This window comes from Lathyrus oleraceus, chromosome 5 (genome assembly GCF_024323335.1).
Source record: "Lathyrus oleraceus cultivar Zhongwan6 chromosome 5, CAAS_Psat_ZW6_1.0, whole genome shotgun sequence".
Taxonomy (NCBI): domain Eukaryota; kingdom Viridiplantae; phylum Streptophyta; class Magnoliopsida; order Fabales; family Fabaceae; genus Lathyrus; species Lathyrus oleraceus.
In genome coordinates this window covers 148,773,376-148,787,689 of record NC_066583.1, presented here as the reverse complement: position 1 = coordinate 148,787,689, position 14,314 = coordinate 148,773,376, and the positions used below count along the sequence as shown (strand labels likewise).

The 14,314-nt window shown below is 31.4% G+C and overlaps 1 protein-coding gene across 1 annotated transcript; it reads right to left on the bottom strand.

Moving 5' to 3' along the window:
• Positions 1-8,768: 8,768 nt before the first annotated feature.
• LOC127079103 (beta-galactosidase 6) lies at positions 8,769-13,610 on the bottom strand. Its single transcript, XM_051019521.1, has 18 exons — positions 13,247-13,610; positions 12,629-12,724; positions 12,303-12,415; positions 12,141-12,207; positions 11,951-12,043; positions 11,709-11,852; positions 11,536-11,630; positions 11,346-11,451; positions 11,188-11,272; positions 10,910-11,028; positions 10,646-10,810; positions 10,372-10,553; positions 10,187-10,278; positions 9,999-10,108; positions 9,788-9,895; positions 9,577-9,690; positions 9,166-9,311; positions 8,769-9,059 (listed from the first exon to the last, which is right to left on the bottom strand). Exons 1-18 carry the CDS (start codon positions 13,424-13,426, stop codon positions 8,903-8,905), a joined length of 2,172 nt encoding a protein of 723 aa, XP_050875478.1. The 5' UTR covers positions 13,427-13,610; the 3' UTR covers positions 8,769-8,902.
• Positions 13,611-14,314: the final 704 nt, after the last annotated feature.

The following is a 14,314-nucleotide window of genomic DNA, read 5'->3' as shown; positions in this document are numbered from 1 at the left end:
GATGCCATAATAGAAATTTAACTTCAAAAATATGTTGTATTCTTACTATTTTTGATAACACATGACATACCTTTATATAGGCTAACGACCTATCTTTCAGAGCTTGAAAATAGGATCAATCATAACAAACTCTAAAAAGCTGATAACAAACCTAACAAATCTAACAAACTAATAACAAATTATCAAAACTTTGAAAATAGGATCAACTTCAACAAACACTAACAAACTAATAACAACCCTAACAAACTCTAACAAACTAATAACAACCTATTAAATTTATCTCTAATAAATATTAATTAGATTTAATTAAGTTTTTTTTTTATCTTTTAACCTCTTTATTAATATTATTATGTGTCATACTTAATTAAGTTTTTTTATCTTTTAACCTATTTATTAATCTTTTAACCTAGTTTGACGATTAGTTTTTTAAAAATATATGAAGTGGGTCTATATTTAATTAAATATTAGATTCACATAATGCCCTTATTTAAAATTTTAATTATTTCTCACACTTTTCTATTTAAAACTGATGAATGTTACTTGAAATGTGATAAATTATTAATATAAAATTTTTAAAAGGTTTAAATAATAAAAATATAAGTTAATATAATTTAAATAAATATGTTATTAAACTCAAATAAAAAAAATATAAAATTAACGGTTGGTTGATAAATTAGTTGATAGTATAATTTATGACTAATAGATTATAATTTCTAGTTGATAATTTATAATAGATAAGTTAATTAAATGCTTGATAAAATTAGTAGTTTAATTAAATGATCTATTTAAATTACATAAAAAGCATTTAGTATATAATTATTTTATTTTAAATTAAAATATAATTATTAAGAATAGTAGTGAGTTTAAGTTAAAATAATTAAAGAAAATTATAAACTATTAAAATAAATTATAAATTAGTAATGAAACAGGGTTATTAAATAAATTTTTTAGACAAATTTTTAAATATTCATGATAAGTAGTTGAGTATCTAAACTAATTTAAACTATTAATTAGTTTATAAATAAAATAAATATAAAAAGTGGCATGATGTTGAATGTAATTTTTTATTGGATAAGAATACTAATACTCAACTAAATTTAAGAATATCATGTGTTCACCAAATTTTTATTAATATATAAAAAATCATTTAAAGAGTGTCCGACGCATTCTTTAAAGATATCAAATAAAAAAATTATTATTTATAAAAATCAATTATTTTAATTTTTAATATATTAAATACATGTATTCTTAAAAAACTTTAAATATCTAGAAAACGGTTTGAATTTAAAAGTGAGATAGAGTTCTAGAGTTTCATGAACAAAGTAATTAAGTCAAATAATAAATACGGGTCAATTAAAATTCTAGAAAAAGTGTAGCAATAGATTGAGAGTATAGAGATATAATAAATGGATGTAGTAAAAGAAATTGTGTAAAACTCTATCGTGAAGTTTATAAATATGAAAACTTATGTAAACCAAGCCATTGAATAAAAGTTAAAATATTTTCTCGTATATTTTGACTAGTGTCTTTTAGAAAATAACATGGGGGTCAGGACAGCATGTGCATCATTAATTTATCATTGATCCAACATATCTCTGTTGTTCAACCACCTGACCAATGTTTTCGCAACTCATACTGCACCACGTTCATGTGTTTTTATCTAGAATTGAATGGATTTTCCTTCGGATTAAATATTAAAATTCCCAATTTTAGTCACAAGACATCAAGAAAGGTCAATCAAATGAGATTCTTTTGCCTAATAATTAACAATATCAAGTTAGGTAGGTAGATCCAAAGAATCAATTCAGATCTGCATAGGTTTCAATATAACATCTATTTTTTTCATGAATAATCAATATATTTTCATGTGTACAAGCCAAGTAACTTAAAATGCTAAGGAAATAGATTCTCTATATATTTGTTTTATATTCTCTATGTAATACTCTATTAAGTAAGGTGTTCTCTTGCTACGATCATTTATCCCAAGTGGTGTGTATCAATTAAATTTTGTAACATAAAGTATATATATATATATATATATATATATATATATATATATATATATATATATATATATATATATATATATATATATATATATATATATATATATATATATATATATATATATTAGTTTTTAATTATAAGTAATTTTTTATTATTAGGAGGTGTTGAAATTGTGTTAGAATTGCTTCCTAAAGATTTTAGCACAATTATTGATGTTGTTGGATTCCTCTTTGATGATCAGGTTTCACCTATTGCTGCAGAAGAATTAAACTAGATATCATCGCAACCATAACGAAATGCTCTTTCCTTGATGCCTACAAAATGTTTGTTAAAACTCCTCAATCAGAATTATTTTGCATTGAGTAGGGGAGAAGCACAATTTGGCATTGTCCTATGGTTTTTACTCAGATAGGAGGTTCATATTGTCCATTTTGTGAGTTTCATTGTTGCCCTAAGGACAAGGATGTGAGCAAGGATATTTCTCGCAGGATGTCTCATCTTAAGACACTACAATTATGCATTGATGAACGCAAAAACACAATTTGGGAAGCTATTGAGAGTGATCCAGATTTATTTATGGTATTCGAGGTGACTTTAAGGGGGTTGGGAAATAGATATGTGGAAGGTGTATGAGCATTCACACCATGAGTCGGGCATGTCATCATCTTGATGGTCTGGTTCTGGTTACTCTTGGGACATGGGAGGTCAAAGTCACATTATGGGTATTGTAAAACCATCTATAATAGACAATGATAACCTTGATGCAAATGAAGGGATTGTATTTGAAGCAAGGTTGGTATAACAAGTCTTTATAACACTTATATTCAATGTAAATAACATACCTCTTAAGTGTTGTCTTGATTTCTCTCACACATCGAAAGATGTGCTCCTCAAGGTCATTGTTGAGCCTAGATCTGTAGATGCTTGGGTTCAGTTGTTACTTCTTCCTCGTTGCACATTACAGGTAGTCAAGCCTTATAATAGGCAAGATCGTTAGGAATCAGAAAGCCTTGCAACAACATCATATTTTGGAGTGCTTAACTACTTGGAGGGATGGAAATGGTCTTTCCAAATTAGTTAATAGTGTGTTGTACATCTCTACGCGAAATAAGTTAGGCCACGAGGGTGTTCATATTGAGGAGAAAGATGCAAAGGTGAGCTATAACATTAAACAATGCCTATGTAAGATTGCAGATGGTCACTTCACAACAGTTGTGAAAGTGTATGGGGCATATGATCTAACCTCATATAATGCACATACTATGAGTGCTTTGGATGCTAAACACATGTTCAAACAACCTCCCTCCATGTTGACCACTTTGTTCTCTGAAGCTCCTCTAGTGGTTGAAGTTGATATTGTCTTCAAGTGCATTAAGTCATTACCCAAAGGGACTTCATGTGGTAGAAATGGTTTACGGGCTCAACTTTTATTGGACGCATTGTATGGAGAAGGTTATGATTTGTCTAAAGATCCCATATGTGTAATCACTCGAGTTGTTAACCTATGGTTATGAGGGATATTCCCAATGAGTTTGGCAAAGTTCATTGCCTTAACACCTTTGACACCATTATTGAAGCTTGATGGTGGATATGACCAATTGTTGTGGGTTTTATTTGGAGGCGATTGGTATCCAAGGTTGCAATGAAAGGGGTCAGTAAAGATGTGGCACATTATCTCAATGACTTCCAGTTTGGGGTTAGGGTATCAGGTGGTGTTGATGCCATTTTTCATTGTGCCAATAGGGTGTTAAGTAAGCAACATAGAGATGGATCTTTGACTATGCTCACGATAGATTTCACGAATGTTTTCAACCTGGTAGATTGATCAGCTAGTTTGTGAGAGGTGAAGGTAAAATGCCCATTTATTTCCTTGTGGGTTGAGTTTCTTTATAACTAGAAAGCAAGATTATACATTGGGGATGGGCATATTATGTCAGCCACTAAAGTGCAACAAGGTGACCTGTTAGGCCCGCTCATCTTTGCCCTTGTGTTACTGTAACACCCCAAACCCCGAAACTTATATAAGAAGCATTACTTGATAACTTAATGTGTCGCCAATGAGAACCCAACAAACTTTTCAAAATGTTTATCAATATGCAGCGAAAAAATCATAACAAAATAACTTCAGTAGTACTCGTAAAACACCAAAGTCAACATCAAATCAAAACATAAAAAACTCTCGTCTTTGATGTTACATTGTCAGAGCACTACCACCACTAAAGTACAATAAGACGATAAATGAAAATGAAGAGTAGCTTCAACATGCCACCTTCCACACACAATAATAATGCTCACTCCCGATTATCTGCAGTATGTTCATGGTGGAAAACATGAAGCAAAGTGGTGAGAAACAACATTCAATATGAATAGTGTAAAGAATGTGAAGGTAGAGAATCATATAACACAAGACACATTCAATATGCAATCAACATCACTGTAATCTCACACTCATTCACAACATTTATAAGTATGTAGTGACTCATGACACAACGTGGCACTTATGCATGTGGTACCAACCCAACATTTAGTTTTCTCTAGAACCGGGTTCCCCCTTCTGAACCCATGACCCCCCCCCCCCCTTTGAGCTCCAAGGCCCCCTTATGAACTTGGGACAAGCCACTAGTCCCTCATTATGAACTAGTAAAGATGTCTCTTTCAACGATACGACACAATGATGCATGTCCATATAAATCAATGCAACAACATAAGCGCCTATCAACAACAGTGTACATATTTACATACCCGAAAAGAACTACAATAAATGGCACAATATATACAAGGGTTTCTAAAATAAAACTAAGAGCTAGACCATTCTCTGAATAATCTCAAAATAGATATCTACACATCGAAAATACCATCCAAAATATCGAGTAGTCAAGGACATCAAGCCATCTTGTCCTTGTCCTTCACCTATTCAGAACTTCCTGAAAAATAACAACAATCATGGGGTGAGATAATAATCCCAATGAGTTTCTTATCTTATGGGTCCACTCGGTTCTACAGGGTTTCTAATCAATTCCTAACTTAAGTCAACAAAGAGAAAAGAAGACTTAAGTAACGGGGAATTCTCGCATTGTATGAAAATATGCCACTTGAGTCCTCATAACTCAAATAAATCACTATTCATATTCACGAAATATCAATCCCCGAATGGACCTATATCTAGGGCAAGCTCGATTCGCGCATGCTTATATGATTCAACTTTCGCTGTGGATATCGGGCCCTATTGTTGGTGTAAGCCCTAGAGGCCAATACTTTTGGTACTTGTATCGAATTATTTATTAATAATAAAAGGCTTTTTCTTTATTATGTTTGTTTAATAAAGTCCCTAGAATAGCTAGTCTGTTTAATGTATCAAGTGTGACTTAATCATGAGATCACATTAAACATAAGGACACTATTCTTAAAGTATCCGTAGTCGAGCTTTATTGGGAAGTGGGATAACATTAAAGCATTAAGACTATTATGTATATAGACTGATGATCACATCTCATGGATCATGGATAATGAGTTATCAAGTCTTAAACATAGGTATGAATATTAAGAGTAATATTTATACTGGATTGACCCGCTATGAGAATACTATATAGAATGTTATGCAAAGTGTCATAAGTTATTCTCATGGTGATAATGGTGTATACCACCCTTCGACCTGAAACCACTATGGACCCTAGATGTAGAGTCGAGTGCCTTATTGCTGATCAAACATTGTCCGTAACTGGATGACCATAAATATAATTGAAGGGTACTCCACGAAGCATGCTAAGGGACATGAGTGACCTAGATGGAATTTGCCCATCCTGCGTAATAGAATAAATGTATATGGGCCCAATATCGAATTGGACAAGGATGACACGGTCTATGCCTTGTGTTCAATATAGACATAAGGGAAAAATGGTAATTGTACACATAAGTATTATCACAAAAGGATTTGTCAGATCATATGACATTTTCGTGTCTTGGGTAGCAGTGATGTGTTGCTAGATATCGCTCACTATTTATTATGTTAAATACGTGATTTAATATAATTGCCAATGCCGCGAGAACCTACAGGGTCACACACAAAAGGAAGGATTGATGAGAGATAGATTAACTAAGGAATACCGTAATGTACGGTGCACTTAAGTGAATTGTAGAACATCGTAAGGTACGGTTTACTTAAGTAGAATATGAAATATGGTAAGGTACCACGCGCTTAAGTGATTTTGGCATATTATAAGATATGGGCCACATACACTTGAGTGGGCTTTTTAGCTTGCAGCCCATACAAGCGGTTCTATAAATAGAACCCTTGTGTAGAAGCATTTGTGTAATTGCAATTTTATTTCTCTCTCTCTCTCTCTCTCTCTCTCTCTCTCTCTCTCTCTCTTTCTCTCTCTCTCACTCACTCACTCAAAGCCTTCATTCGTAGCAGCTAGCACTGAGATTGAATGAATCCATTTGTGTGACTGAGTAAAGGCGTTGTCATCGTTCAACGTTCGTGATTGCTCCGTAGATCTGCATCAAAGATTACAATCGCCACAAGAGGTAACGATTCTATCACTGATCATGCCCATTCGTAAGGATCACTAAAGGAGAAATTTTAAATTCCGTTGCGTTTTGGATCGCTCTTCTCCTTCACCTATATGGGACTCAAATCCAATTCAAGCGACCATAACTCGTATGAGACTCGAACCCACTTAGAGTATCTTTCACCATATGGGACTCTAACCTACTTAGCTACCCATGTCCGCCATGGTTGGGACTCAAACCCAATTGAGGCACGAATCATTGGTGTCACATCCCATTTCCTACTTTACATAAGCATCTCAAAAGGGGATATGCACCATCAAGGGAAAACCATTTTAATATGTGATTAGTTCCAAAAAATGTGATTGAATTTGTCAACCATTAGGTGACCTCATTCACCAATACTCACATTATCAACACATGTTCCATACAATGCCTAACCTTCCTAATTAAACAAATACTCACCCACGATACACACCAAAGTATCATTGTGTACAAACATTTCCGTCTAAGTTATCTATATAATCTAAGTTATCTTTCTAACCTAATAAAGACACTAGGTTAACTCATATCATTTATCATAAATTTCATTCAATTATTGTTAATTCAATGCATATATGTCACGGTAGGTGTTTAGAAGTTATTTTAGTGCATTAAGAGTCATCAAAACAAAGTTATGAAACAAAAGCATATAAGCCAATTGATTGGTTAGGAAGGTCTAATCGATTTGATGGAATCTTTGTCCAATATTTTCACAAATTTTGCAAGGAGCCAATCGATTATGGGTGGCAACCAATCGGTTGGTTGAAGATAATTTTGCAGTTCTTCATAAGTCAGTGAGTTTATCCAATCGATTGACCTGGAAATGAAGCCCATGACCAATTGATTGGTCCATGTCTTTTTCCTTAAAATTCATACTTCTAACCTCCTTTCTTCCCAATTCATTTCTTTTTAACAGATACCACACCAAGTGCACAAGCAACATATACCACAACTTTATCAAACAACATACATATACTTCATGGTTCTTCAACTTTGTGAAACATATGATCATAATAACAACAACAACATTCAACCATATGAAAACACAACAACCATGGAAAAGCATGAGTAAATCATTTGTTCATGGCAACTTTCATGACTAAGATAGAATACGCGTCATACTATCATGAATCATTATCAACTATCCTATGATTTCAACACAAACCCTAGTTTCTATTCCATGAAAGTCCTAACTAGAATGCACCTTAGAGATGGAGATGTTGAGAGATGTTAAAATGAGATGATGAATCCAAACTTATCCTACTTCTTCCTTCAAGTTTCTTCTTCTTCTCAATCTTTCTTCATTTTTCGAAGTTTCTCTTCTTTCCCCAAGTCTCTCTTTTACTGATATGTAGGAAAAATGAGTGAAAATAAGCATGTGGTGTAAAGAATAAATGGTTGGATTTAGTGGCCAAGAAAAGAGAAGGAATTTGTGTGGTTGGAATTGAAAAAGAGTAGTAGAAAATGTCTGATGTAGTGATACACTATATTATTTTCTCTATTAGAGTAATTGACTCATTATTAATGCTATTAAAATGTCTCTTCTTGTACCAATTAATAAAATGTCAGTCTTAAAGAATATTAATTAAGTTAATATGAATTCTTTAATTATTCTATTTATCTCAACTTACAACTTTCAAAACATATAGGAATTCAGTTGATATTAACTAATATGAAATTAAATATTTAATGAAACATATGATATTATAGTGGATCTTAGATCAACTTCAAAGCCTTAAAATATTGTTGAATGAAAAAAGAGAATGTAATTGTTTTTGGATTGAGCAGAGTGAGAAATTGATTTTGGATTAAAAAGTGAAAAATGTGACTTTAAATTTGTATGGTAAATTCGTGAATGTAATTGTTGTATATCTATTAATTATATATTGAAGAAGTGGAGATATATCAACAACTTGTTTTTAAAATTAATTTTTATAAAAAATTATTTAAAATAACTTCAAATTTAAGTTTTTTTTAATTTTAATATATAAAATATTTATATTATAATAATTTCAAAATAATATTTTAAGAAAAATATTTAAACCAATTTTATATCTATTTATTTTTGTAAATAATTATTTTAATATTTATTTAACCAAAAACTTGTAACACTATAAAAAAAATCATTTTAAAAATAACACGGCATCTTGTCCAATAAGTAGATCCAAAGAGTATTTGGATTACAAAGAATTAATCCAGATCTGCGTAAGTTTCAATATAACATGTATTCTTTTTTTTCATTAATAATCAATGTATTTTCATGTGTACAAGCCAAGTTAAAATGTTAAGCAAACACATTCTAAATGTATGATTTACTTATGTGTTTTATATTCTCTTTGTAACGTTAAGTAAAAGTGGGGAGTGATAACTTAGAAAAGTCATCTTGTAAATCTGTGACTGAAACAGTACTCAATGATATGCCAAGAGGATTCCCACCACCTTCCTCAAACAAAACCAAACTGTTTTCACTGTCTTTAAGGAATGAACGAGGAACATGATACCTGTAGCAACATAACACATTACATTAATTAGTATCCAAAAGTCATAATTGCAGCTAATTCCTTTTCTTCCTAAGTAAAAAATTTCAAATATATAATAAGAACTCACAATGATTGTGAAGGATTGCCTTTGGAGTTATGAAACAAAATCCAATACCGACCAATGCTTTGTCCATTTATCCAAACCTCACCTTTCCCCATTGAGCTAAGGTCTAACACAACAGGCTCATCTCCCTTAGGTGTGTCAAATGTTGCCTATAAAAATTCAAATTTAAGTACTACTATGTAACAAAACTAGAACTTCAAATATGCTAACTATTGCATTAACACTATTAATATTACAACCACTGTGTCCGCAAATCCGAACTCAACTGACAGAAGTCAATATTATTAGGTTGAACGTCATAATCAAGATTTGAATTCTGATAATCACAGTTATGTGTATGAGTTTTAAGTGGTTATTACCATTTTGTCTGCAGACTAAAAAATTTTACAACCACTTCTTCATATTCTATTTTACCTTGTACCAAGTGAGAGTAGTTTCATCAACAATGATATCCCCTAGTTGAGTCCATTTAATGTCTCTGCTATTTTGTTCATCATATACTTCTAATTGTTCTCCAAGTAATCCAACCTATATGGTGTACAAGATTGAAGAAAAGTTACATGTGGGTGAAAATGACATGTGTAGTATATACATTGTAAAATTCATATGATCAATTATAGGTAACCTGATATCCCCATGTAGAATTGTTCAAATTAAGAGTCTCTTCTTCACTGCACTGAAGTTCTACATTCATTATACCAGCAAGTCTTCTTTCAAGAAACGCCCCCGAATCCTTTTAAACAACGCGAAAAATCTCAAACTTCAACATTTTTTTAGAATAAATTTTGCAAATGGATAGATAGACTTGATCATTATGTGCTACTGGAGAAACATACCGGAAGTCCAACCATAACGCTGAGAATAGAAATGTTGTTTGTTCCTTCGTTTAGTATAACCGGGAGCTCTAATGTAAATGACTTCGCATCATGGTTTCCATGCACACCTCCTAGAAAATTTGTTTAGATTAAGGTAATGGCAGATTAACACTTAAGATAAGTTTTTTGTTAATTGCGCATTTACGTACCAATGAATTCGTTGTTCACAAAAGCATGAGCAACATGAGCAGCAGAATGAACAAGAAGTATTGGAGCACTGCAAGATAAATTGTTTTCAAACCTGTTCATAAAATCAATCAATTCAGAGATTAGTCCAAAATCATCACTATATAGCATGATATAATTAAAAACCGGATCATAACTCGTAACTCACCTAAGAGTATACCAAAGGTAATCCGAAGTGTCTTTAGTTGTATTCATTTGCTCGAGTAACGAGTTTGATCTTAACGAAGTGTCATCGAAAGTCGGAATCACATCTTGAAGTTGTTGCCATTCATCAACTGAGCTGAAGTTTTGTCTTGAAGTTATGATCCTTCTGTTGCTGGTTGTACTTACCTGTATATTCGTCCTATAATTAAAACAACTAAAACGAAACAGAGAAATCAATTTACACAAATAATTGATTCTGAAAAAAAGTTATAACTTACATTTGCAGTATTGAAAGCCACGTTTTGACAATCTGGTAAGATACTTATTGACTTGGGGAGCAAGTCATATGAACTATTGCGAAATTGGACAGTAACATTGTTCCCTTTATCATTGTTTATAAGCAATGCAACACATCCTCCATTTTCTTCTTCAAAAACATAACCCTGAGGATCGAAATGAAACAAATGCCTACGAATAAGTATAATTGAATTGCATTAAGTGAAAATGAACCTGTTGCAGAAAGAAAATTAGACATTACTCACTTCCTGCAATTCACCTAATGAGAAATTCCTCTGCACTCCTTGTAATAAAGTGGTTGAACAAGACTTGATTGCAGCATGCAACTCCTTGAGATGTCCATACTTCGGTTGTCTGAACAAACCTAACGATAATTTTTGCAAAATTTAAATTTAATATTATAAGCTTAACCAGATGATTGTGGTCCTCCCTGTCTCGAGGGATTAGTCTTTTCAGTTGCACGCAGAAGATACATGATTTCTAGCACACACAAAATGAATAAAAAGTGATGTTATACACTTACCATATTCATCGAGCGGTGCTTGATCGTAATAACCTGTTATAGTATAAGCAGAGGCAGTTCTCCCAAAGTTTGTTCCACCATGATACTAAATTACAAACAATGTTAATTACATTTGTATAGTATTGGATTGATTTTAGATAATTGAAATGAATGCATACCATATAGTAATTGATAAAGCTTCCGTTTCGTGCTACAAAAAGAGCGACATGAAACGCAATGTCTTCTGCCGATCGTATATACGGCAATCCACCATACACTTGATAGCTTCAACCAGAAAAAGAAAAAAAGGCAAATAAATATTTGATTTAGTTGAACATAGATGTCTATTTTTGCAAATCATGAACTTACAATGATGTCCAATTCTCTGTCCACATTGCAGGCTTATTACGAGAGTTTGGTCCTGTAAAAGTTTCTCCACATCTCATACCATTACATGTGTTGATCTGCATCAACATGTAGAAAATCCATGCATTGATTTCAAAAAATTATAATCAAAATAGTTTTAGCTTAGTGGAACTAACCACAGGATCAGGAGCATCTGTTTGCTTGCACATAACCCACGGTACGCCTGTATTAAGGCCTACTGCCATTTTTGCAGCCCATTCAACATACTGCGAACCTGCCGTACCGAATGCTCTTTCGACGTTTTGATATTCATTCTCAATCTATATATTATTCCACTTATAATGATTAACCATTCAATTCAATGGTGATGGAAAATTTGTCAAATTAAACTAATAATTGGATTTCTATATGTATATACCTGTGACAATATAATTGGGCCTCCTTGTGAAGCATATAAACCCTCTTCTTTCAACATGTTGACAATTTTTGTTGTAAAATTTTGCATGTAGAACTAAACATGTATACATAAAAGAGTGATATAAATAACATAGATAAATAAGTGAACATGTTTTATATGACAGACAAAAGAGTGTAGAAAATGAATGTACCTTAAATGGCTCATTGTCTGTTCGGTAAACAATGCCAGGGACATCATGCAGCCAAAATGGGAATCCTCTTCAAGTTTATCCAATTTTGAATTAGAAATAAAAAATAAAAAATAATATTTACTACATTTTTATATAAAGTTGGTAGGGTGAAAGAGAAAGTACCCATATGTCCATTCACTTTCAATGAAGGGTCCAATTCTGAGACAAACATACAGTCCTTGACTTTGAATTTCTTTTATGAATCTCACCAAGTCATATCTTCCACTAAAATCATACTATTATATGTATATATACATCAGTATATATTACTATAATTAAAATTAAATATTTATAATTTCATTTAAAGTGTACAAAATATTTATTTACTGTTGTATACCAATTAAATTTTGTAAAATATATGCATTATCACGGAAACAAAATATCTGCAATATTTATCAACATAAAAACAAGGTTGGAGAAACCTAGGAGATTCAGAAATAGACAGGTACCTTGCCGGGTTGAGGTTCATGAAGATTCCAAAACACATAGGTTTGGATAACATCCAATCCTCCTTGTTTTGCTTTCGCTATCAAGTCTCCCCACATCTGCACAAACGTTTCAAATATTTTCAATATCAAGTCACTATCATCTTGTCTTGTTCTTCCTTTCAAGCAATGCATGACTATGTGTAACCGTAAAGTGTTCTCCACACAAACTTACTCATTCTTATTTTTATTATATTAATAATAGTAACACCAAAACTTATAATAGTACGCTGTTAGGAAGAATAGACACAACACAACATATCTAGAAATTGATGTCTCGTGAGTCCAATGAAACTGGACTATCCAAACAAACCATAAAGTTTAAGACACAACATTCTCTATCATACCCGTGATGCAATAGTGACTATGTTACCTACAAAGTGCTTTCGTAGAACCTTACCTACCACAAAACACAAACAAACTATGAGCTTTTCTTTTCTTTCACAAAGTTGGTTTTCTGTGTTTTCTAACGCCAAAACTGTTAACTAAACTGATATAAACTACTAAGTTCATAGATTAAATGGATATTGAATCAGAGACTATGTACATTGCAGAAAAGCTATGATTATATAATATATATACCTGAGGGGTGCTGCGAGGGTAATGAATAGAACCAGAGAAGAGAATATTTCTGTGGCCATTGATGATAAGAGATCTTCCATCGTATGTTACTTCTTCTGCAGCTTTAACTACAAAATTTTGTTCTATTGTTTTCAACGATATTAACAACAGCAGCATCACCAAAGACATCCATTTTTCCATCTCTCAACTCTCTTTCTGATATCTTTATATTCTTCTATCACCCTTGTTCCAATTATGCATTTGTGTATATAAATAATACTATGAATCCGTGACAAACAAGAATGAAATCTTTTATACCTGTTATAGGTGTACAAAAAACTCAAGCCTCTTCAATTAGATAACTTCTTTTTTTTATCCTGGCCCCTAGTGTTAGTATTTTTTAAGGGGTTAAGTAAGAAGGCTCAATATTCTACTGTTTTGAAAAATTTATTTAGAAAATAAGATTTAAGTTTTTTTTCAAAAATTATATTAAAAAATAAAAAAAATCTAATTTTCTAAATCTAATTTTAAAGATACCTTTTCTAATACTTCTTTTTGAAAATTAATTTTTGAGAATAATTTTTTCCCAAAAATAAAACAATTATCTAAATATATAAAATAAAATAATCTAATTTTTAAAAATAAAATACTTTTAAATACAAAAAAAATTAAATTAACTTATTTTTGACAAATAAAGAAATTGAGTGAAAAAGTGGAGACTTGAAACCTAACTTTAATTTAAACTAATAAATTACTTGTGTCTACGACTACTGATATGATAAACGTATTTTATTTCGAAATGTAATAAAAATAAAGTGAAGAAAATATAAAATAATTTAGTCAAAAGAATTTTTTTATTTTTAAAAGATATTATAAATTTGTGACTCTAACTTTGTCCGTATATAAAAATATTTGAGTAACGGTATTTTTTTACATATATAAATAGTATTTTTATTTGATATTATTTATAAAAAATATTTGAATCAATAGTAAATTTATCTCGTTTATAAAAATAACACATTTAAAAAAATATTAAAATCAATTATGCATTTTTTACTGTATAAAAATATTTGGACCAACAATCCGTAT